The sequence below is a fragment of the Jatropha curcas genome, chromosome 10 (genome assembly GCF_041381405.1).
Source record: "Jatropha curcas cultivar XTBG-Jc1 chromosome 10, XTBG_Jcur_1.0, whole genome shotgun sequence".
In the NCBI taxonomy this organism is placed as follows: Eukaryota; Viridiplantae; Streptophyta; class Magnoliopsida; order Malpighiales; family Euphorbiaceae; genus Jatropha; species Jatropha curcas.
The window spans coordinates 24125281-24149682 of NC_143160.1; the positions used below are offsets into that span (position 1 = coordinate 24125281).

The following is a 24402-nucleotide window of genomic DNA, read 5'->3' on the forward strand; positions in this document are numbered from 1 at the left end:
TGTTCAACATTAAACAGGGATTCAATAAATTCAGCATCAAGATTAAAACGATACAAACCATCAATCAAAGTACCAGAACCATAATAGTACTTATGTTTGTATAATGAAAAAACACCATTACAAATCTTAAAACTGAAACCAACATTATCTAACCTCCCTACATAAAATAAATTTCTAGCACATTTAGGAACATAGAGACACTTTTCAAGATCCAGATAATAACCAGTGTCCAGGACCAATCTATAAGTCTCAATTCCTTCTATTCGTGCCTTCATTATGTTTCTCATGTATAGGAACTTTTCAATTTCGTTTATGGGTTGGATCGAAAGGAATTCCTGTATAACATGAGACACATGAATAGTTGCACCAGATCTAACCACCAGATATTATTATGCACTTCAATAAAATTTAATTCAAAACATACTGAAACATAAAGTATACCTTTCTTTTCAAACCAAATCTTCCTTTTAGGATAGTCCTTCTTGAAGTGATCATTCTTTCTACAGAAGTAGCACTTCAACTCCTTACAGATTTAGCCCTCATTAACCTTCATTGGGGCATTGTCCCTTTTCTTGCCTTTCTTCCCTGATTTGTTGTTGCTGCTACTAGCTCCATTATGAAATGTGAGATTGATAGAGTGTGCCTTCAATTTCTTTAATCTCCCTTCCTCTTGTATCAACATGGCTTTGATTTCCTAAATGTTCCATTTTTCCTTAAGGGTGTTGTAATTCACCTGGAACTGACCAAACTCTAGAGGAAGTGAGTTAATAATAAATTGAACTAAAAAGGATTCACTCGCATCCATTCCCATTGATTTCAGTTTGGCTGCCAAATTCTGCATGTCAGTCACATGATCATGAATGGATTGTGACCAATCAAACTTCTTGGTCATTAGCTCACTCATCAAGGATCCTACGATGGACTTGTCAACTATGTCCGATTGGAAGTATTCTTTAATTTCAGCATGTACTCTCTAGCATTGTCTGTTCTGGGCATTGATGGCTTAACATTTTTTGCCATTGTCATCCTCATTAAGTTCAAACTTAGCATGTTAGATAGCTCCCAAGCCTCATAATGGGACTTGTCAGCTTCAATACTGGTCTCTGTAATGGCTGCTGGCTTTTCAGATACTAATGCCAGATCCAAGTCCAAAACTCCTAACTGATAATGGATTTTTTCGGACCAATCAGCATAGTTCAATCCATTGAACTTAATCAACCCAGTGCCCATAGCAAACATGTTAAAAGAAGCTGCAACATTATACATATACTCTTACGTTAATACTTTGAGTAAACATAAATGGATTCAAACAAATAACAATCTTAAATTATGCATTTAAAATTACCTTTGGGTAATATTTAAATGCATACCTTTAATCAATAATGATGCCAAGAAGAAAAAAATACTTTAACAGACTTTCATTGAGGTGGAGCAACTTGTGATCCTTTACGCAAGTCAGAGAGAAGCACGCTCGTGCTTCACTACGGCACGCCCCGTGCTTTACTCTGGAAGTCAGCGCATGCCTGTGCTCATTGTAGCACGCCCCGTGCTTCTCATTGGAATTGAGGACACGCCTGTGCTCATTGCAGCACGCCCCGTGCTTCTCTCTGGAAGTCAGTTACGTTTTTTTTTATTCCTTTCAACTTTTCAATAATGCTCCATACAATATGCATGTTATTTTTGGATATACATTCATCTTAATTAGTACAATGATAAGTCTCTTTAATGCTATTGATTATAATTAATGGTCTACCTTTGGGTAACCTAACAAGTCATAATCAATGATCTCAATTGTTTAATTTTAACTTTCAAGTTATTTAACGACATCACACAAACATGAACAATTGAAAGCTACATAATCAATGTCTAAATTAATCCAAACAAGGCCACTTTGGTGACTAACAAGTTTTCCATTTATTAAACATTGATATATGCAACACTTTTATGAGATTGAATTAAGATCTCAAAACTTTAACGAAATAACACAATAAGATGTCATAACCTTCCTTTCTTTAAATATAAGCAGAATAATTTATAAAGCATAAAGAAAACAAAAAGTTTTCAATTTCTATAATTTTGGCTTCATTTATACCAGATAAATCAACTTCACAATACAAAATTAATTTCCATTAATTAAGCCCAATAAAACACTATCAAACAAATCTAGAACAGGAATTAGGCTCTGATACCAAATGTTGAATAAACTTTAATATAGCCTAGATCTTATAGTTCATAGAATTTGTTCAATAAGAATACACAATAAGCGGAAGCAGACCTTGATCCATAACAGCAGATCTATGTTATGGATTACCTCATTGTGGCAATTCGATTCTCACCGTAACAGCAGATCTATGTTTCTTCACTCTGGCCTTTTGTCCGTAAGTGCTCTCTTAATGGTCAGAGAATTATTAAAAGCATGAAAGTTTTCTTTTCATGCTCTCTCAAACAACCTATCACCGAATGTGTTTGAGGTAGTCGTCACACTCTCTTTTTTCTTTTCTTAACCTAAGCTGTTGATTTTCTTTTTCTTTTATAAGGCAGAGGAAGGGAATTAAAACCATAACTGGTCCTCATCCATTATGCCCAATAACCATCATCTCGGGCTACCTTAATTAGAACCAGCCCTTTAATCACATGGGCCACATATAGATTATTAAATAGTCTAACAATCATCCCCATTAATTAACCAAGTGGAATAGAATGTGACATAAAGTCACATAACATCTATGTTAAAGAGTAGATGTAATTAATTATAAAAAATTTAAAATATTCTCCTCTTTATTTAGAGAAATTTTCCTTTTTGGATATATTTTATATATAGAGAATTTTACTCTAAATAGTAACTTTGGGATGCAAACCAAGTTAAAAGGACTAGAATGCGATTGGAGTGTATGCATTTGTTTTAAGATTGAAGCTCAACAATCAAGAAAAGTAGCAGAGACAAATATTCTCAACATTTAATGTATGCATGTTTTAAGGGACAAGTTATCAACTCACTTTTTCATTTCGTTTTATAGTAACACTGGTCATTTTTATAAATTTGGTCACAAAATTAAAGTTCTAATATTAAAAGTCAAAATAATAGCAACATAAATATGGAGTTAGCCCCTATTTGTATGTTTATGAATATATGTCTACTTTTATCATTGTAATTTTGGCCACAACCATTGACATCAAGAATGAATATATGTTATGCACAGTTAAGTTTTAAAAACGGCCACGTTCTTTTTTTATTAAAAAGTGCGGATGTGTTTTGATTATTGAAAAAGGGGGAAAAATTAGAATTTGGTTAGAAACCGTTCTCTTAAAAATCTCTAAAATTCATCCTCTCTCATGTAACCGCCAATAGGGTAGAAATTAATCCTTGAAATTTAGTCACAGGCAATTCTTAGTATGAAATACTCTTGATTGATCATTGACACTCAGATAATTCGATAATTCGAAGAGTCGACAAGTTATAATCTTTGAACAAGCGTCGTTGAAAAATCTTTTCATATTATTATATTAAATAAGACAAGCGCTATGAATAATCCCTAACTAGCAAATAACCCTAAACAAGTGATAGAATTTAATTTGCTAATAGCAATAAAAATTTAGAAAGATTTTGCCCTAATTAACAAACTCTACAAGCAAGGTTTATTTAAATTAGATTGTGAATTTTTATAATATAATCCAAAAGCCTGATTACAATTAAATTATATTATTTGCTATTTGAATCAACTCAACTAAACAATTACAGATTTAATCTTACTGATTAGTTATATGCATTCCAATTAAATTGAACAACCGACCCTATTGAACAAATAATAAGAAAACAATAAAGATGGAGTTTCTCATTAAATTCAAAAAACACATAAAGACTAATTGAAATTAAAGAAGAAAATATTGCATTAAGATCTCACAATCATTGAGGAATTTCTACTTTGAATTCAACCTTCAACTGAACAGAAAAACTTAGCCACGCATGGCCATGGAGAAAACACAAAGAATAATAATCCTAAGAACGACTGCCGTTTAAAAGAGAAAAGATGTCCTAGTCACTAGACTTAAGGTTTTATTTTTAAGAGAGGGAAAAAAACTTAAACTAGGAAAATAAATCTCAAATTAATTACAAAACTAAAGTATTTGAATCTAAGTATCTTCCTAATTCACTAATTAGCTGGCAAACACCTTAATCCCGATCAGCTCTAGACGCGTCTCTCTTAGCTTTGCCCAAACTTAATTTTTCAATTTTTTAAGGGATTCTGGATCTGTGTCGAATGCATCTCCCATAGCCTTCCCTAAGCTTAATTTGTGAACTTCCAAGAGCTTTTTAGGGATTACTTGGACTTTAGCCCTAACCCAACACATTTCTCCAAAACTTCAAGAATTAGCCTTGAAAGCTCATTGCCTAATGAATTTAGCATAATCTAAGAAAAATATGAAAACCAAGTGAAAGCTCTCATTTCAAAGCAAAAATATCAACAAATAAGATTCAAATAAAGAGCATATTATGCTAAATTAACCATTTATTACACATCATTATTAATAAAAATTAAAAGAAATATTTGAACCAAAAAATTTTAAAGCAAAAATATCAACAAATAAGATTCAAATAAAGAGCATATTTTGCTAAATTAACCATTTATTACACATCATTATTAATACAAATTAAAAGAAATATTTGAACCAAAAATTATTCACTATTTTAAATTTTTAAAGATCATTTAGATTTATTTATTTATTTATTTGAACTAAAAAAAATAAAAAAAAGGTAAATCAGAAAAAAAATGCAATATAACAAAATAAAAGTTAAAGTTATTAGAAATTAATTTTGTCATATATTTTTGTTGTAAAAATTAAATTACCATATAAATGTATTTTGATCTTTTTAGTAATTTTTCATTTTATTCTTCTCATTCCTATAATTAAATAAAATAATAAAATACAATTTTTATTTGGTGTTGCATATTAAATACTGAATACGATTTTTATTATATGTGTGGCGGTGGTGGTGGTGATGGTGAAGTAGCTGTGGTAGTGGTGGTGGTTCAGGTAGTGATGGAGCTGTGGTGGTAGAGGTGGTGGTGGTGGTGGTAGAGCAATAATGGTGGTAGAGTGGTTGAGGTGGTGGTGGTAAAATGGTTGAGGTGGTGATGGTGGTGGAGCAATAGTGGTGGTGGAATGGTAGTGATAATGGTGGTGCAGGGATGGTGGTGATAGAATTGCAATGGATATTACATTTAATTGAAAAAATGAAGCTCATACATGTAATCTAAATATGATCAATATAGAAAAAAATCTAACCAAATAATATAATTAATTATATAATATAATTTTTATTTCATTATATAGTTGATTACAACATACCAAATATAATCTAAATTTTACCATCAATATTTATCGTCTCTTACACAACTTCCATAAGGCGCAGTGTATTTTCACAAAAGAGAGAAGAAATACGTTAAAAGCCAAAAAACATGTGAAATACATGGCATAAGATTCATTAGAATTGATCTATATAAAACAAGTTGTAACGTTGTAATTGGTTCATACAAAGGTAAACAAAATCTGAAAGTTTTGAAGTTACAATAATAAATAAGATTTGTAATATATTCAACCCCACAAAATGTACTGTACAAGCCAAACAAATCACAGAAACGAAACTGCCACGCAAGCCCAAATTTTCACAAAACAAATCCATCCACCAATATGAGCGAAAACAACCTTAAGGTAGGGTATCCCTACAATTATAGGGTGTTAACACAAGTTCAAATTACGATTTGCAACAAACAAAACGGCCAATTCCTTTGGGAGTATGGGGCTCGTCGTCCCCAGAAATTTCCACGGTCTTTTGTTTAGGCTTCTTCATCTTCTTGTGGTCATCTTTAGGCACAGTGATTACAAGTACCCCATCACGCATTGATGCCTTAATCTCATCAACTTTAACATGTTCAGGCAATCGAAACTGCCTGTAAAACCCACCACCAGCCATTCTCTCCTTGCAGTGCCACTTTTCATCTTTCTCTTCGGCTTCTTCTTTTCTCTCTGCACTAACTCGAAGGACTGATCCTTCTTCAACTTCAAGCTTCACATCCTCCTTTGTAATGCCTGGAAGGTCCATTTCGAATATATGGGCATCCTTAGTTTCCTTCCAGTCCATTTGGGTGTCCGAAATTGGATTAAACAGCACTTGAAATGGATCAAATAAGCTTGTTTTGTTCAAAAAAGAGTGAAGAAGGGACATTATCGATGGGTAGCTTGCTATAGTAAGAAATCTTCAATGGTAACTTAGGATTTGTTTGGTCGATTTGCTTCTGGGTTGCAGTATTTATAGAAGATAGAAATGGGTGTAGGGGAGTCTTGAAGCTTCTTGTTTTATTTGGATTTTGATAGAATTTTTGTTTTGCTTTTCTTATCAAATGAAGTCGAGTCAATACGAAGGAAGTCTCTAGATTAGGCTAGGAAAGAACTTTCCAAACTCAAAAGTCAAACACTAGATGACTTTTTTTTTTTTTTTTTTTTTTTTTAATCCAAACCATCAAATTTTCATTAGCTATTTAACTTGGTTCAAAACTAATTTCAATTAATTCCTTATATCTCATTCAAATCTAATTAAATCAAAATAAATTGAATGGTTATATGAGAAAATATAATTGATTTGATTTGAGTTTTTCAGTTTAAGCTTAATTTTGAATTAATATAATTTTTTAATGTTATAAGATTTTTAAAATAATAAAAATATTTGAAAATTCAAAAATATAAAAATAAATTTGTTGAAGATAGAAAGTAAACATGTTATCTAGAGAAAAGATGAAAAAAAGTTTTTTTGTTTTTCTTTTTAATTTCTTATTTTAAGTATTTTTTTATTATTAAAGTAAAAACTTAAAATTTTATTATTTTTAGTTAAAATAGTTTAAAAGTTAATTTTTGATTATTAATATTCAGTAAAAATAACGCCTACGATAAATTGAACATTTATTCGTTTAGGAACATTTTTTTTTTTTTTTTTTGAGAGAATGTATAGGACAGAAATTTTAGGTGGGTACTAATATTGCGTTTCAATACAAGAATTTTTCTAAAGGACAGAAAAAATGGGTAGAAAATAATTTCGAAAAGTGATTTTTCTTTATTTAGAAGCATGAAGTAAAATTGAGCAGGAAGAAAAAATTATGCCGAAATTCATGTACCTTCGCGATGTACCATTCTCTACGAAATGGAAAGAAAATTAGGAGTTTTTGAGAGAAAATTGCATTATTCATGATAAAATTATAATATTACCCATTATTTTAGTTTTGATTTAAAAAAAAAATCTAAAACTTGCGAATTGTGCTTATAGTCTTTGTTAGTGTTATTTTTTTTTAAATCAAAATATTGCTTACTTTTTTTCTCAATTTTAGATTGTTCTTTGTTTTCAATTTGGGTTTTTGTAATTTTAATTTTATTTCTTTGTTAAATTATAAGATATTTTTATAATTGAGATTATTTTATTAATTAAACTATTTAATCAATAATTTTTTTATCGACCCATCACTTTGAACGGTCCAAAACTAGAACTCGGATGGGTTTAAAAGTTTCTTAGGCCATAGTAAACCTTTATTTAGCTTAGATTGTAATGAATATCCATCTTGGGCCTAAGGTCCATATGCAATTATCAATATTATCATATAACAATTGTAGACCCTCTAAGCCCATTATTGTTTGTGGATCAAACATCATTTCTAATGTCATAATACATCATGCAACATTTATCATATCATAATCAAGGCTCTCAAGATATTAACAGTAACAATATCATACTGGATAAGGCTCAACTATTCTCTACTATAACATCATACACATCACATATTAGTTAAGTTGTTGGTGATTATGAAATTTCTAAATTATTTAACAGATAATAAGAGAATCTGAATTCACTAAATACGAAACCCACAACGAAGAAAGAAGACGTTGGACTTTAAGTTGGAATCATCTAACTGAAACCTGAAAAAATTAAGTGGTAGGGTGAGCGCCAACTCAATGATGCCTCACAATATCTACTTATTGATGGACATTTCTCATAAATCAAAACCACAAGCAAATGTGACAACAACAACACATTCACATGATCAAACAAATTCACATGTCCACGTGTTTATGTTGATTCTATTTATCGAGGTATTCTCATGAATGCAAAAGACAACTTATTTTTGCTGATAATTCTTAAATTGTAGCAAATATTTCTTAATTGTCCCTACACTTTAATTTATTACTTAACAATACAAGACTTTTATTGGAGTAATAAAAAAAATCTTTTTGCCAGTTTCCCGGCCATTAGCTAGTAAAAAACTAACAATAATTTAATTTGTCAATAAATAAATATTTTAAAAAATGCCACATCACAATTATTTTCCTTTCCTCTCTCCTGTCCACAACTTAACTCATGCTTCAATTTTCGCTGAAGATAGCTCCCTTTACAATCACCACCATCGGCACAGCAAATGCATCACCATCGCCACTGCCATTGCTACTTATACCTTATAAAGTCAATGTAATACAGATACTTCAAATCTGAGTTGGTAACAATTTGCCCATCAGCAAAAGCTTCATCCTCTCTAATAGTTGAAGCTATAATTGGTTATTTTTGCCCCAAAAGCTGTTATAGATGTAGAAAAGATTGTGATCTAGTTTTGTTACAGATATTTTTTTTTTTACTGGGGACTTAAGTCTATCACGGAGATCTGAAAAGGAAACTTTGAATCACAAGAAGACGTTATTTCATTTTTTTATTTTCTTTTTCACTCAAATTTAAGTTTTCCTTGCTTAGATTTTCACTACAAGCAAACAATAGAATATAGAGAGAGGAATACATGATTGGAGCGATGGATGGCTTCAGCCTCAAAGTATTTGGAGAGATTAGCAGCGAAACGAAACCTCTGTTTTCGATTCTTCACTGACCAGTAAAGCTTTCTCCATCTCTGCAACGGTTCCTTCGATGAGTTTTTAGGCTTAACTTCGCCAAAGTTTTCATTCAAATAGCTCTCCATCAAACAAGATGATTTTTGTCTTCTTCCATTTTTCTCACTTGGCAAAAAATCCTAACATCTCCCCTCGTTTGAAGCAGAGATTCTGCAGCACGGGTTTGATTATTTTCTGCGCAATCTATAGCTATGTTGACAATAAGAGGAGAGGAGATGGAGAGTCTTGGAGAGTGACGACTGCGAGATACATCGTTAATTAGATATAACATAATCTTCAACACACGTGCAGGAGAGATATGACGTTCCTTTGTGTGGGAAGGACAAAGAGGGAAGGTAGGAGAGAGAAAAACAATGTACTAATGCATAATTCGGCCCTCTATATTTTAGCTAAAAATCCCTGTGGCCCTCTATAATTTGCGAATGATCCGCCATGACTTTATACTTTTTTTATTTTCTATATATTATATCCTTCATTTTGCTATCATTGCCAACATGAGTTGTACTCTGCTATAAGTTGGCCAAAAAGCTTTGACGTACTAGTAATTGTCATAAACCAACTACTCTAATTTTTTTTACCCCAATAAAATGGATTATTTGACATAAAAAAATAATAATAAAAAAATATAAATTACATAATTCAAAGAGAGAAGCCTAGAGAATAAAAATAACTAGTATAACCTAGTTTCTGCCTTCTTCCTCCTCGAATAACAACCCTTCTTCTTCCTCGGATAAAAACACCAAGAAATAAAAATGGCATCTAAGGAACAAAATCTATAATGTCCCTTTCAATTTTGACAAAGAATGTTTAGATGCTTTTAACAGATTAAAGAAGGAGTTAATCTCAGCACCTATCATCACCACACCAGATTGGACTCTCCCATTTGAACTTATGTGTGATGCTAGTGATCATGCTGTTGGAGCTGTTCTTGGACAACGAAAGGACAAGAAGTTGCATGTCATTTATTATGCTAGTCGCACATTGAATGACACACAATTGAATTATGCAACTACTGAAAAAGAATTGTTAGCTATTGTTTTTGCTTTTGATAAATTCAGAGCATATTTAATTGGGGCCAAAACAATAGTTTACACAGACCACTCAGCCATCAAATATTTGATAGAAAAGAAAGATGCTAAACCGAGACTGATTCGTTGGGTTCTCTTATTGCAGGAATTTGATCTGGAAATTCGAGACAAAAAGGGAACCGAGAATCTGGTGGCTGATCACCTTTCCAGGTTAGAATTAGGAGAAGAGGATACAACCGAGCTACAAATCAACGAGAGTTTTCCCCATGAGCATCTTCTGCTAATGACTCAAACCCCCTGGTATGCTGATATAGTCAACTATCTTGTGTGCAAAATTACTCCTCCCAATTTTTCTTATCAACAAAAGAAAAGATTTTTCCATGATATCAAATACTACTATTGGGAGGAGCCATTTTTGTTCAAATATTGTAGTGATCAACTATTCAGGCGGTGTATACCGGAAAGTGAAATGGAAAGTGTCCTTAAATTCTGCCATTCAATGGAATGTGGAGGACATTTTGGAGCAAACAAGACAGCAGCACGTATTTTGGAAAGCGGTTTGTATTGGCCTAATCTGTTTAAAGATGCTTTTAACTATGTTCGTCTTTGTGATCGATGTCAAAGGTTAGGTAACATTTCAAAGCGACATGAGATGCCTTTGCATGGCATTCTTGAGGTCGAAATTTTCGACGTTTGGGGTCTAGACTTCATGGGACCATTTCCATCGTCATACTCAAACCAATATATCCTAGTGGCAGTGGATTATGTATCAAAATGGGCAGAAGCTGTTGCCCTTCCCAATAACGATGCCAAAAGTGTAATGAGCTTCATCAAGAAATACATTTTCACACGGCATAGTACTCCAAGAGCAATAATCACCGATGGAGGTAAGCATTTCTGTAACAAGTACCTTGACTCACTACTTTCCAGATATGGCGTTACACATCGTGTAGGTACTCCATATCACCCTCAAATAAGCGGACAAGTAGAAGTCACGAACCGGGAAATCAAGAAGATTTTGGAGACAACTGTTGGCCAATCAAGGAAGGACTGGTCCAAGAAGCTCGATGATGCTCTTTGGGCCTATAGAACTGCTTTCAAGACACCAATTGGCATGTCACCATATCGAATGGTGTACGGTAAGGCTTGTCACCTCCCTGTCGAGATGGAGCATAAAGCATATTGGGCAATCAAATTTCTTAATTTTGACACTAAGGAAGCTGGTCAAAAGAGGTTGCTTCAATTGAATATGATGGATGAAATGAGGCTTCACGCTTATGAAAATGCCAAGATCTATAAAGAACGCACCAAACAGTGGCATGATAAGCGTATTATTCTGCGGAATCTAAGGGTAGGCCAGCAGGTATTACTCTATAACTCTAGACTCCGCCTTTTTCCAGGAAAACTGCGCTCAAGGTGGTCTGGCCCCTTCACGATTAAAGAAATTTTCCCGCATGGAGCAGTAGAGATTATGGACAGTGACCGCAGTTTCAAAGTTAATGCTCACCGATTAAAGGTTTACCAAGGTGGAAATTTTGATCCTGTTAAAACCGCTATTCATCTTGAGTAAGTTTGAATCAGGTTCGGTACGTCGAACTTAACGACGTTAAACAAAAGTGCTTATGGGAGACAACCCATTTTCATTTTGATTATTTTGTTTTATGAGTTTGTTATAACTTTAATTGCTTTTTACAATTATCAATAAAAAAAAAAAAAAAAAAAGAGAGAAACACGCCCTGGACCGTGCAGAGTTGCACGCCCGTGCCTTCATGCATGCCCACAGGCGTGCAGAACCACACGCCCGTGCCAGGTAAGATAAGTGCCCTGCAGGACTTCCAGAGAGGTGCACACCCGGCACCGTGTCACCACGCACGGCCGTGCGCGCTATCACCCAGACTTCCAGGAGAGTGCACGCCCTGGACCGTGTCACTTTGCACGCCCGTGCGCGCTACCTTATTTAAATGACACGCCCTAGCGGCTGTATCATTCAACTCAACACGCCCTAGCCGTCACAGCCTCTTTTTCTCATTTTCTCTCATTTTCTCTCACTTTTCTCTCATCTTCTTACACTTATATCTGATTTTCTTCAATAATTTTTCACATCATGCCTCCTAGGTACAAGCGCAGCCGTTCTTCTTCATCAGTAGCGGCTAGACGAGGCTCCACCACAAGATCTTCCACTCCTTCTTCGGACACTACACCACTGCCTCCATTTGATATGGGTTCCAGCGACCAGTTAGAGAGGTACAATAAACTTCTACTACGCCCCATCTTACCAAATAAATTTATTGATGATCATGCTTTGTCAATTGTGGGGCTTAAAGATGCTGTGATTGAACCGTTGAAACGTGTAGGGTGGGGTGCCTTTATTCAAATGAAAGACCTGGTGTATCCTCCCCTCACATTAGAATTTTTAAGCTCCTTTTCTGCATCAATTAAATTTCCAGCTGACAGTTTTAGGAATAAAGTCACATTTAGACTCCTAGGAAGAAATTTTGAATTATCCATAGATGAGCTTAGTCACATTTTCGGTTTTCCTACTGAAAATGCAGTCACCCAAATCCCGAATGATTTTTTGGATCGTCATAGGTGGGGTGAGATAGCGGACGGAAGTGTTTATAGTGCTAGATCCTCCAAAGCATCAAAATTAAAAAGCCCCGCTTTACGATACATCCATAAGTTTTTGGTGCACACTATTTTTGGATGAAATGAGAGTGAAGGAGTTGTAGGGCGCAGTGAACTTTATTTTCTCTGGGCCATTCAAAATGGAGTGTTGTTAAATGTGGGCTATTGGCTAGGACAAAAATGGGCTCGAGTGGCACGCGCCGACAAGGGAGCCATTGTGATGGGTAGCTTTGTTACACGCATTGCCACCTATTTGAGGATGTGGGATCCAGCTAGACCTATTTATGATAGCTTAGGAGCTGGTAGAGGGACTAGATTAGATATTGATCTTATGATTCACATGAAGATTGTGGAAAAATTTGGAGATACATATCGAGTCATAGGTGCACCAGCGGAAACCACTGACGAGGACATACCTGCAGCTACTAACATTGAGGAGGATCAGCCAACTCCTTTCTCTGGTTTTCCTTCCGGTGCAGGTACATCTGGAGCTGAACCTTCATTCCAGGGCACTTCCACTGTGTCAAATGATGAGTTGTTCGCCCGTATGTTTTCTCGCATGGATATGTTCGACACTCGACTTACCGGCATGGAGTCCATGATTAATGATCGCTTCCAGTCTCTTGAGATCACACAGGGCAGCATTGACTCTCGTTTGGACACTTTGCAGAGTCACTACCAGGGCCTCTCCACTCAGCTTCAGACTGTGATCCAGTTGCTTCAGCCTCCTCCTCCTCCACCACCAGAGGCCTGACTTCTTTTGCACTTCTTTGTTTATTCTCTTATTGTTCTAATTATCACACTTTTTGGCATTGGTTTGTTATGCACATTTTGGATTTTCCTTAATTCCAGTTACTTCTTTGGATCTATTTTTTTTTATCTTTGTTTGTCCATTTCCACATCTTGGTTATTATTTTATGTCTCTCACCTCATAGCTTGGAGGATCTACCACTCTCCAGTGCATTCTCTTGCCAACGATGGTACACTTTCTGAACTTCTTATTATTTGCACTACCATAAGTTTGGGGAATTGCTCATTGAGGACAATGTGCTCAATTCAGTAGGGGGTGGACGTTTTATCCAAAGTATAAATTTTATTTCAATAAAATAAGTATGGAATAATTATTAGCATGAATTTATGATCTATCTTAGTTGAACTTTTGAATAAATTAATAATATTTCCAAAGTAAATTATTTTAAACCAAAAATTGATTTTAACATACTTCCTGAACTTAACCATTTGTTTAGAAGCATTTTGAATCCAAAACTTGAATAAAGAGAAAAAGGACACTGAAGCCATCTTACATGTATGTTTTAAATCAATAAAGGATGAAGGTTTTAAAGAAAAATCCATTTAAAACCAAGTAGTATGGAGCATAAAATGCAACTACTTGTTACTTATATCCCTATGTATAAGTGGTATAGAGCATAAAAATGCGACCACACAAAAATAAAATTGGTATGGAGCATAAAATGCAACCAATTAAAGAGATAGAATGAGGTTACCTAAAAATACCTTGAGATGAGAAATATTACATGTAAGCTTTATTTGTCCTAATGCTTACTATTCAAAAAGAAGGAGGCAAAATGTTCTTTACTCATGTTTAATAAAAGGAATATGTTATATTAATTTTGGCTAAAAATAACTTACATAGGAATTTTATTTATAATTTATTCTTATGATTAATTCGGTTAAGTGATTAAATTCGCAATTAATTATTCCATGCTATTTTCAGAAGAATTTTGTTGCTTGAGGACAAGCAATGATTTAAGTTTGGGGAATTTTGATAGTGTTGATTTTTATAGTATTTTTATTGTAATTTTGATTTAAATTTCTATTACTTTTAATTTATCTAAATTAGTTTTTATGCATTATTGATATGTTTTTATTCAAAAGTTTCCTTTAATCACAACTCACTTGATTGGAAAGAAAATTGTAGGATTTTGCAAAGAAAAGAACAAAAATAAAGCAAGGTACAATTGGCACGCCCCAGCCCGTGTCAATCCGCACTGCCGTGTCTGGCACAAGGCAAAAACAACCCAAGAGACAGAGAGATGCACGCCCCTAGCCGTGCAGAGGAACACGCCCGTGCGCGCTAGCCTGCCCAGCCGTGCCAGTCAGCACGCCCATGCCTCATATGCCTCTGACTTCCAGAGAGATGCACGCCCCATCCCGTGCTACCCCGCACGCCCGTGCGCGCTATCAACCAGACTTCCAGGAGACTGCACGCCCGGGCAACACGCCCGTGCACGCTAGCATGCCCAGGACGTGCCGTGCAACACGCCCCGTGCCGAAGCCTCTGACCTCCAAGGCCTGGCACGCCCCAGGCCGTGCCTGTCAGCACGCCCGTGCCAAGCAAGAAATCAATGTTTTGAGTCAAAAGTTGCAACCTACTTCTACCAATTTATGGAGCTAATCTTGGACAACTTTCCTCACATGCAAACCAAGGTCCAACCTATGCACATGGGTAAGTCATGATTGAAGAAAATGGAGACCAAAAAGAGAACTTTACAACCCAACAAAGAAGACTTTGATCATTAACCCATGTGGAATCCTCTCTCAAAGAAGTCTACATAAAGAAGAGTAGAGTTCATCTCAAAAAAATCCATCACACACATTACATTCATCTCTACTTCTCTTCTCCCTCTCATAGCCTTTATATAGTCTCTTTTAGAAGTTAGGCATTAAAGAGTTGTGAAGTGTTTCAAGGAAGCCATCCAAGCAACCTATCACTAGTTCTTAATTCTAAACTCTTACTCTTATTATTTCTTTCATCATCTTTATTGATTATGGAATATTTATCAAGTATTGTTGAGTTTTTATTTAAATACTATGTGTAACTAATTTCTTATACTAGGGGTTTGATGTAGCTTAATCTCTTTTCCAATTTATGCAATTAGATTTATTTTTCCTTATTCAAGTTATGATTTATTAATGATCTTAATGCTTCTAGGCAGAATTGTCCCCTAGATTGATTTATTTCAATTATCACTATCGGAAGAAGGATTTTTGATAAGAAAAAGTTTAATAAATCACATGAGAATAACAACTTGATGTGGAAGCTATATGGTTTGACTCATGGGGGGTTTTCATAAGTTAATGACCTTAGGTTATGAATTCACAAAACAAACCATAAAACTTAATGATTTAATTAATGTTTGATTGCACTATTGGAAGATAGGTAATTAGACCAGGTTAAAATAGCTAACAATACATCGGGAGAGCTTGTTAGTGATTTTTGGGTTGTTTCCCCTACTTGAATAATTAAATTGATCAATGAACTAATGAAATAAATTGGATAGAGTTAAGTGAAATCAAAACCCCTAGTAGTTTTACTTCCTTCATTTCTTTAAATCAATTTGTGTTTACTTGACCCTTGTTTAATTTACATTTATACAATCAATTCTCTTACTCATCGTTTAAATAATAACAAGATAACATAATTTTGGTACTTGGATTCCAATCCTCGTGGGAACGATATCTTACTCATCATATATTACTTGTAGCGATTCGTGCACTTGCGAAATAAGCTGTCAATTAGTATTGATATTAATAACGCCAATCCCCGACAAAGGCGCCAAAAACTTGATAGTTGTTTTTGCAAGTGTACGAAATCGCAACAAGTAATATATAATGAGTAGAGTATCGTTTTCTCGAGGATTGTATACCAAGTACCAAAATTATGTTAACCTACTATTATTTAAATGACAATTTAGGAAACTTATTTTAAGAAATTAAATTCAACAAATAAATGATAATAAAAAGAAATCAAGTAAAGCAATTTTGATTAAAAGAAATCAAGGATTAAAAGCTACTAGGGATTTTGACTTCACTTAATTCTATCCAATTTATTTTATTAGTTCATTAATCAATTTTAATTGTTCAAGTAGGAGAAACAACCCTAAAATTACTAACAACGTCTCCCGATGTATTGTTAGCTATTTTAACTCGGTCTAATTACCTATCTTTCATTAGTGCAATCAAACATGAATTAAATCATTAAGTTTTATGGTTTGTTTATGAATTCATAACCTAAGGTTTTAAAGAGAGAAAAATAATAGAACAAAAGATTATAGAACCAGAGATATCCTCTACAATGAATGGGTTCTCTCTTTATATAAATCTGGCTTCGTTTTGGAAACAGAGTCTTCATTAAGTAAGAAACCTTTTGGAAATAGGAAATTATTTAGGCTTTGAATTTCTTCTCAATTAGGACTCCCCCATGCACCTAAATAGGATTAGAAGTTAATCTGCACATCAGGAAATCATCTTATGTGGGCCCATGTAAGTAGTACGGACTGGTTGGCATTCGTAATCCAAAATAAAACTTAATTCCCAGCACGACCGTGCTGTGCAGCACGGTCAGAAAAGGAATCTGTGGCATGGGCGTGCAACATAGCACGGCTAGGGCGTGCTAGGCTTTAAGTCTTCATGATGGAATGCAGCAAGGACCGTGCACAGGAAAGCACGCCTTTGGATTAATGTCCTCTTGCGGCACGGGCATGCCAGATAGCACGGCTTGGGGGTGCCAGATGGCACGGCTTGGGTGTGCTAGGGCCTGAGTCTCCACATTGATTTTCCTTGATTTTAGCACAGGCGTGCTGAGTTGCACGGCCTGGACGTGCTAGAGGCTGAGTGTTCTGCTTTATTTTGCTCTTTTCTATGCCAAAATCCTATAAATTTCCTTAAGATCAAGCAAATTATGTTTCAAGGAAGCTTTGATGAAAAATATAAATAAAACTAAATAAAAGCTAACTAAAGTAATTAAAACTACTAAAAATCCTAATAAAAATTATATTAAAAATACTATAAAAATAACACTTATCATTAATCTATTATTATTTAAACGACAATAAGAGAATGTATTTGAAAATAAAATAATTAAAGTAAATAATAAGAATGAGATCAAGCAAGAAGTTGTTGAAAAGAAATGAAGGGTTAAAAGTTACTAGGAATTTTGACTTCACTTAATTCTATCCAGTTTATCCTATTAGTTTGATAATCAATTTTAATTATTCAAGAAGGAGAAATAGCCCTAAATTCGCTAATAAGCTCTCTCGATGTTTTATTAGCTATTTTAACCCAATTCAACTACCCACCTCTCAATGGCGCAAACAATCAGAGATTAAATCATTAAGTTCTTATGATTATTTAGGAATCCACAAATTAAGGCCTTTAATTTTATAAAAACCTCTCACGAGTCAGACCATCTAGCTCTCGCATCAAGTTGTTATTCCCATGAAATTAACCTGTTCATATCAAAAACCCTTCTCTCGATAGTGATTAATGAAATAAATCAATCCAGGGGAGAAACTCTGCCTGGAAGCATTAAGATCAATAATAAATTTTACTTGAATAAAGAAAATCAAATCTAATATTATAAACTAGAGTTGAATTTAAGCTATATCATATCCCTAGTAAAAAGATTTAGTTCGACATAGTAAATAAATCAAACTCAATTAAATTTTTAAACCATAAAGAATAATAAACAAAAACTAGTCAATGGTTGGCTTGAGTGGCTTTCTTGAATCTTGATCTTCAACTTGGATACTTGAAGTCTTAAAGAGAGAGAAAACTACGTAGAGAAAGTAATAGAAAGATTCCCATAACCTAGCTAGTCTCTCTCTTTATATAAACTCCATGGGAAATCTTCGAATTCGTTTAGGAAATAAGATCTCTAATGAGGAAAAAAATTGTTTGGAGATAGTAAATTAATTAGGCTTTGTATTTCTTTCCAATTAGGATTCTCCCAGTGTCTAGATAGGGTTTAAGCTTGATTGGGCACGTCAGAAAGACATCTCATGCAGTCCATGCAAACTGCATGGGATAGAACTGAAGTTTGTGGCTCAAAATGAAGTCTGGACTCCAGCACAGGCGTGCTAGTTGGCACTCCCAGGGCGTGCCAGTGAAATGTTGGGATTTGCCTAATTTTGTTGGTTGTTTGGTTAAGAATTTGCTGGGTATTTTTTAGATTTGCCTTGAGTTGATGCTTGGTGATTGATTTTGATGAATTCCACATTTCAATCCTTGTTTAAAAATTGAATCAGTTTTTAGGAATTTTTATGGCTGCTAAAAAAAAAAAAAAAAAAGAGAAACAGTATATTCTTATCTGAATAAAGAGCACAAATCAATTAAATTTTTACTCCAATGTCCGGTAATGGATAAGAGTAAAGCTAGTAGCCATCTGAGTTTGTGAATCCAAGCAGCTGGGTGCGGCTATCACAAATATTCACCCTCGCGCTGAAAGGCTGTTGACATTTCAGGCAAGCCAAAAAGTGCTCTAAAAATATAAAATTCTATCACCTCTATTCTAGTTTATTGTATGATTTTGTAAAGCTTTGTGACTTGGCAAGTTGATAAATTATTCTTCAAGTAGTGGCTTAATTTATATGAAACTTTAATTGCATGTATTTTATGAGAATGCTCAAGCCTTATTCTTTTTGTTTAAAAGAATTTAAATTCAACTCTTTATTGTTTGTGGATTTCAGATATGCTAATTGTGTTATCTTTAAAGTTTGTTTTTCCAAGAATAGTTTTTAACGGTTGTGAAAAGTTGGGTGATTCTCCTTTCAAACTGATTAATGAATTTGAATGTTGAGCTAATGCATAAGGACAAGCAAGTGATAAGCGCGGGGGAATTTGTTAATTCATTATATTGTCAAATATTTGTTGGAAATTGTGTTCAGTTTGCAAGATAATCTGATTTTTGTTATGAGATTTATTTCATAAAAGCAATACAGAGTTCTTGAAAAGGGGAAGCAGTTTTTGGGAGTCGAAGGTTTTTCTAATTTTATTCAATATTATTTTTTTTTCTTGTATTGTCTTGTAAAAAAAAGCAAAAAAAAAAAAAAAAAAAAAAAAACTGAAACAGCAGCCATGAACAGCTAAAAACTTATTTTTTGATTCTAGTTTAAGATTTCATCGAAGTGCTTAGTTCTACTATAGTGTTGTGAGATCTTGTTCATTTTGATTCTTCAATATTGATTTACTTCCTGTACTCATTGATTTCTTTTGCTGGATGTTATTATACTATTCAACTAGATAATATGGCCAGTTATTCGGTTAATTAGAATAATAAGAAGCTGGTTAATTAGATCAAACCCGTAATTGTTTGGTTGAAGTTAACATTTGTAGCAATTGATATACTTGACAAGAACCAGATTTTTAAGTTATATTAAGGAGGTAAATAATCTAATTTGAATAAACTACACTTATGGTTTGTTGGTTAGAATTGGATCTTTCTCATTCCTAATGCTTTCGATAAATTGAATCCTAGATACGTGTCAAGGGTTATTTATTAATAAAGGATTATTTATAAGGATTATTTGTTAAAAATAAAGTTGTCAAAAGCATTTTTGGCAACTGTAACCGATTTATTGATTTAATTAGTGAATTTATTTTTGTATCCATGATCAATACTATTGAACTAGCACAAAGATGACCTTTGGATGAAATTATTTCTTTAATTGATTTTCTCTACTTTTATTATTACCGTTTCATTTTATTTAAATTCAGCTTTTGCTATCAAAAATCTCCCCTTAAATTGTTTTTATTAATTTTTTAGTTTTTAAAAGAACATTATTAATCTCTAGTCTCTATGGATTCGACTTTGCTCACAATTTTCTATAGTTAATTTATAACTTGGTAGCGAGATTTATTTGGTGGCTTCGACACCTACCACCATCCAAGATCTATGTGAGAGCATGGTAGAACAACTTTAATATCCCATTAATTAAGAATAGAACACCACACTTTTGTTGTTGAATCACAACCCAATAGACAATGATCAACAGTTTCAGTCTCACAGTTACAAATCAGGTACAAACAATCATCAAAATTTGAAAGAATGTTCCTCTTGGACAGGTTATACTTACAGGGAATACGGTCAAGATATGCTCTCCAAACAAAAATCGCAATTTTATTTGGAACGATGGACAGCCAAAAATTTTTGAAGTTGAAATTTACCTGATTTTGACCCGAGGAAGAATCTGCCAAGAGCATATAAAAATTGTTAACTGTAAAAATGCCTCGTTTGTCATACCTCCAAACAATTTTATCCTGAAATTGTTAGACATCAGCTCTGATACCACTGTTAGGGCCCGGCAATAAAATTACGAGGATAATAACACAGCGGAAAAATAGAAATATGACACACAGATATTTACGTGGTTCACCCTCAACTGTTTAGGGCTACGTCCACGGGACAAACTCCGAATCATTCTTCCACTATTAAAAATAGTAGGTACACAAAGAGAGTAATACAAAAATAGTGACATACAAAGTGTTTCCCAAAAACACCTCATAATAATTTTCTCACTATTTTCTCTCCCTTAGTTTTAGGAAACCCTTCCTAAAACTAGATAACTAACTCGCTACATTTTCTCTCTTCGTTCTGTGTGTGTGTCTTGTGAGTTGCAATTGCCTCTATTTATAGAGAATGAAGGACGCATTATTAACGCGTCCACCGTTTTCTTTTTCAAAGAAAGCGTGTTGCAACGCGTGTACAGTATAACACGTTTTCTCTTTTTTTTTTTTCTTTCATTCAAAGCGTGTAGGTCCCACATGTCGGAGGGACCCACAACAATTCTCCCCCTCCCGACAACATGGTGGGACTCTTCATTCCTGCTGCTTTGACACACAGCTCGAACTTCTCCTTCTGCCTCAGTTGTTGACAGAGCAACACACTTCTGTAATCTTGACTGCTACGACAAATCTCCCCCTGCACACTCAAGTGGGGACGTTAGCCATCATCATCCCTGTAGCTATAATCTATTAGATCTGCCCACCATCTTGTACCGCCGCTATAACTTTGCGGGACACGCCGCCCGACCTCCTCTTGTCGGGAAGACTTTCGACACAAGGCACCACCTGCAGATCTTTTTTCGGTCTTTAGCTACCACAAATGAACCTTTTGTGAGCTTCCACTGACCATTTCTGAAGGTGCTACAGAAACCTTCATCATCAAATCTACAACCGAGATTTGGACGCATGCTCAAAAGTCCGTTCCTCATCAGTTTTGCCTTCCGGTTTAGTTGAACTAAACACGGGCACATGCATTTTGATTACCATAAGGAAATATCTCATTTCTCCATATATGGTAATTCCCGCCATTTAGACTGATCATTTTGCTTGTCCATTTTGACTTGCGCAGAATATCATCACCAACATAAACTGTATACGTGAACAGTAGTATACGTGAATAGTGACCATGAATAGTAACAGTATACTCGAATAGTAACTGTATGCGTGAATAGTAACTGTACACGTGAATAATACTATGCATGAATAGTGCTGGGCTTACTTGAAACGGACTCAGCAACAATAACGCCAATAGTACTGTTCACCATCAACTTTAGTTACTATTTTACTATTCATCACTAAGTCGATTCTACAATGTCTTTCCGAGCGGACAGCACCAATGGACTCGTCGTAATTTTCTCTTCATCGTGGTATATTTATTTTCAAAATATATCCACGGATCCGGTACCGCTATCTGACCGACTGGACCTGCCGAAACCTGGCTCTGGTACCACTTGTTAGGCATCAGCTCTGATACCACTGTTAGGGCCCGACAATAAAATTACGAGAATAATAACACAGCGGAAAAATAGAAATATGACACAGATATTTACGTGGTTCACCCTAAACTGTTTAGGGCTACGTTCACGGGACAAACTCCGAATCATTCTTCCACTATTAAAAATAGTAGGTATCCAAAAAGAGTAATACAAAAATAGTGACACACAAAGTGTTTCCCAAAAACACCTCATAATAATTTTCTCACTATTTTCTCTCCCTTAGTTTTAGGAAACCCTTCCTAAAACTAGATAACTAACTCGCCACATTTTCTCTCTTCGTTCTGTGTGTGTCTTGTGAGTTGCAATTGCCTCTATTTATAGAGAATGAAGGACACGTTATTAACGCGTCCACCGTTTTCTTTTTCAAAGAAAGTGTATTGCAACGCGTGTACAGTATAACACGTTTTCTCTTTTTTTTTTTTTTCATTCAAAGCGTGTAGGTCCCACATGTCGGAGGGACCCACAACAGAAATTACAATTGAATCGAGACTAGAATGAGAGATTGTTTTAGCTGTAACCATATTTCCTCCTCAAAAGGTCTAAGTGATAGAGATATACTATTAACCATGCATAATTAATAGTATAGCTATGAATGATTTTCTATTGACAATTATTTTTTTGTATTTAATTGGAAATTTGCATTAAATAAATGTTATTAGCATATGAATAATAATTGTGATTAGTACATTTTGTATGTATTTAATTGGACCAAGTAGAGAATGGATGTTTAGTACTGACTGTTAAACATATTCTCTAGGACATTAGAAATAATGTTTATTGTTCTTAATCTTGATTTATTTTAATGTGAGCAAACATTGATTGTCTTGTGCTTTGATTCATTAAAGGGTGAGTTTCATTATTGGAATAATATTCTCGGTGAATTGGGCAAAGATTTTTTGTGTTTGTGAAATATTAATTAATGATAGAATCCATGTCTCGGTTTAGAGATTGATGATGCACTTTAAGTAAGCTTATAAGGTTTCATAGTGTAAACCCTGCAGGTGGATATTGAATCCGACACATGAAATAAGTTGAGCGACAATCTTAAAGTTATATTGTGATTTAAATAAATTGTCAGTAAGTTATTTAAATGACAGCATCTGTAATCTTAACATGGGGAACATTATTTTATTATGTTGTGGAATAGTAAAATAAATAAGGAGTTCAGTCATGAGTTTTTAGTGGAATAATTCATGATTAATTATAATAAGAATATGTTGGTCTACATAGGTTCTTATTATAATTAGTAGCCTGATTTATTTTATTCCTGCGGTCCCTGTAGTGCCCTAATTATTTGGAAAGTTAAGGGTGTATTAAATAATAGATAAATTATTTAGTTTTAAAATAATTGATTTTATTTTAATTAAATAATTTTTTATTTAATTTATTTTATATTAAAAAATATCTTCCTATCGAAGAGAGGTTTTTTAATATAAGATTGGAAAACCCTAAGAATATATAGACGCACGTTATTCTATTCTCTGCCACTCAGAGAGTTCCAAAAGAGAGATAGTTAGGGATTACTGCAGAAGATCGTGGGTGACTCCAAGATCTCTGGAAAGAAGACCGGTGAGCGATTCTGCGCTTCAAGAGGTCAGTTTATTGATTTGTTCGATAATGTTTTTAGTTTGCCTCATATGGTTTCGATAAGGGTTGTTTCCGCTTTATACCCGCTTCCATCAATTGGTATCAGAGCCATACGAAACTGTATGATGGTGGCTATTTTGTCATGTTTCAATCGTGTATCTATTATCTGTTTTGATTGTTTGATTGGTACATGGTTAAGAGAGCTTCAAGAGTTTTTGAAGGACTGCAACACAAAAGTGCAGTACCTGATACAAACTTTTTTTTTTTGAAACTGTAGTTTTTAATGGGCAATTAATATATAAAAAAAAGCATATATATATATATTTTGGGTGTTGTTTCGATGAACAGGAGAGGGGCAAGAAAAGACAAAATTTGGTTTTTGTTTTGAAGATCAGTAGAGGGGCAAGAAAAAAAAAAAAAAAAAAAAAAAGGGCCAGCAGCGTTGCCAGCAGCGTTGATGCAGGTTGAAGGGAAACAGGGGCGGCGGCTAGGGCTTCTTCGTGAAGAAGAAGCTGCTGCTTGCCAAATTTCCCTTCTGGTCCCTCAATTTGTTAAATTTTATATTTTGACCCCTGATCTTTAAGTTTTTATTTTTTGACCCTGTATTTTCTGTTTATTATATTTTAACCCCTGGACTTTAATTGTTT

The 24402-nt window shown here is 34.2% G+C and overlaps 1 protein-coding gene and 1 long non-coding RNA gene across 2 annotated transcripts; both read right to left on the reverse strand.

The window, feature by feature from the left end:
* Positions 1-5565: 5565 nt before the first annotated feature.
* Positions 5566-6373, reverse strand: LOC105649956 (16.9 kDa class I heat shock protein 3). The gene has a single exon (XM_012236807.4). The coding sequence runs from the start codon at positions 6224-6226 to the stop codon at positions 5756-5758; it is 471 nt and encodes a 156-aa protein (XP_012092197.1). The 5' UTR covers positions 6227-6373; the 3' UTR covers positions 5566-5755.
* Positions 6374-7758: 1385 nt separating this feature from the next.
* Positions 7759-9386, reverse strand: LOC110011184 (uncharacterized). The gene is made up of 2 exons (XR_002286225.3): positions 8829-9386; positions 7759-7962 (listed from the first exon to the last, which is right to left on the reverse strand). It is a non-coding gene; the product is annotated as an uncharacterized LOC110011184 (long non-coding RNA).
* Positions 9387-24402: the final 15016 nt, after the last annotated feature.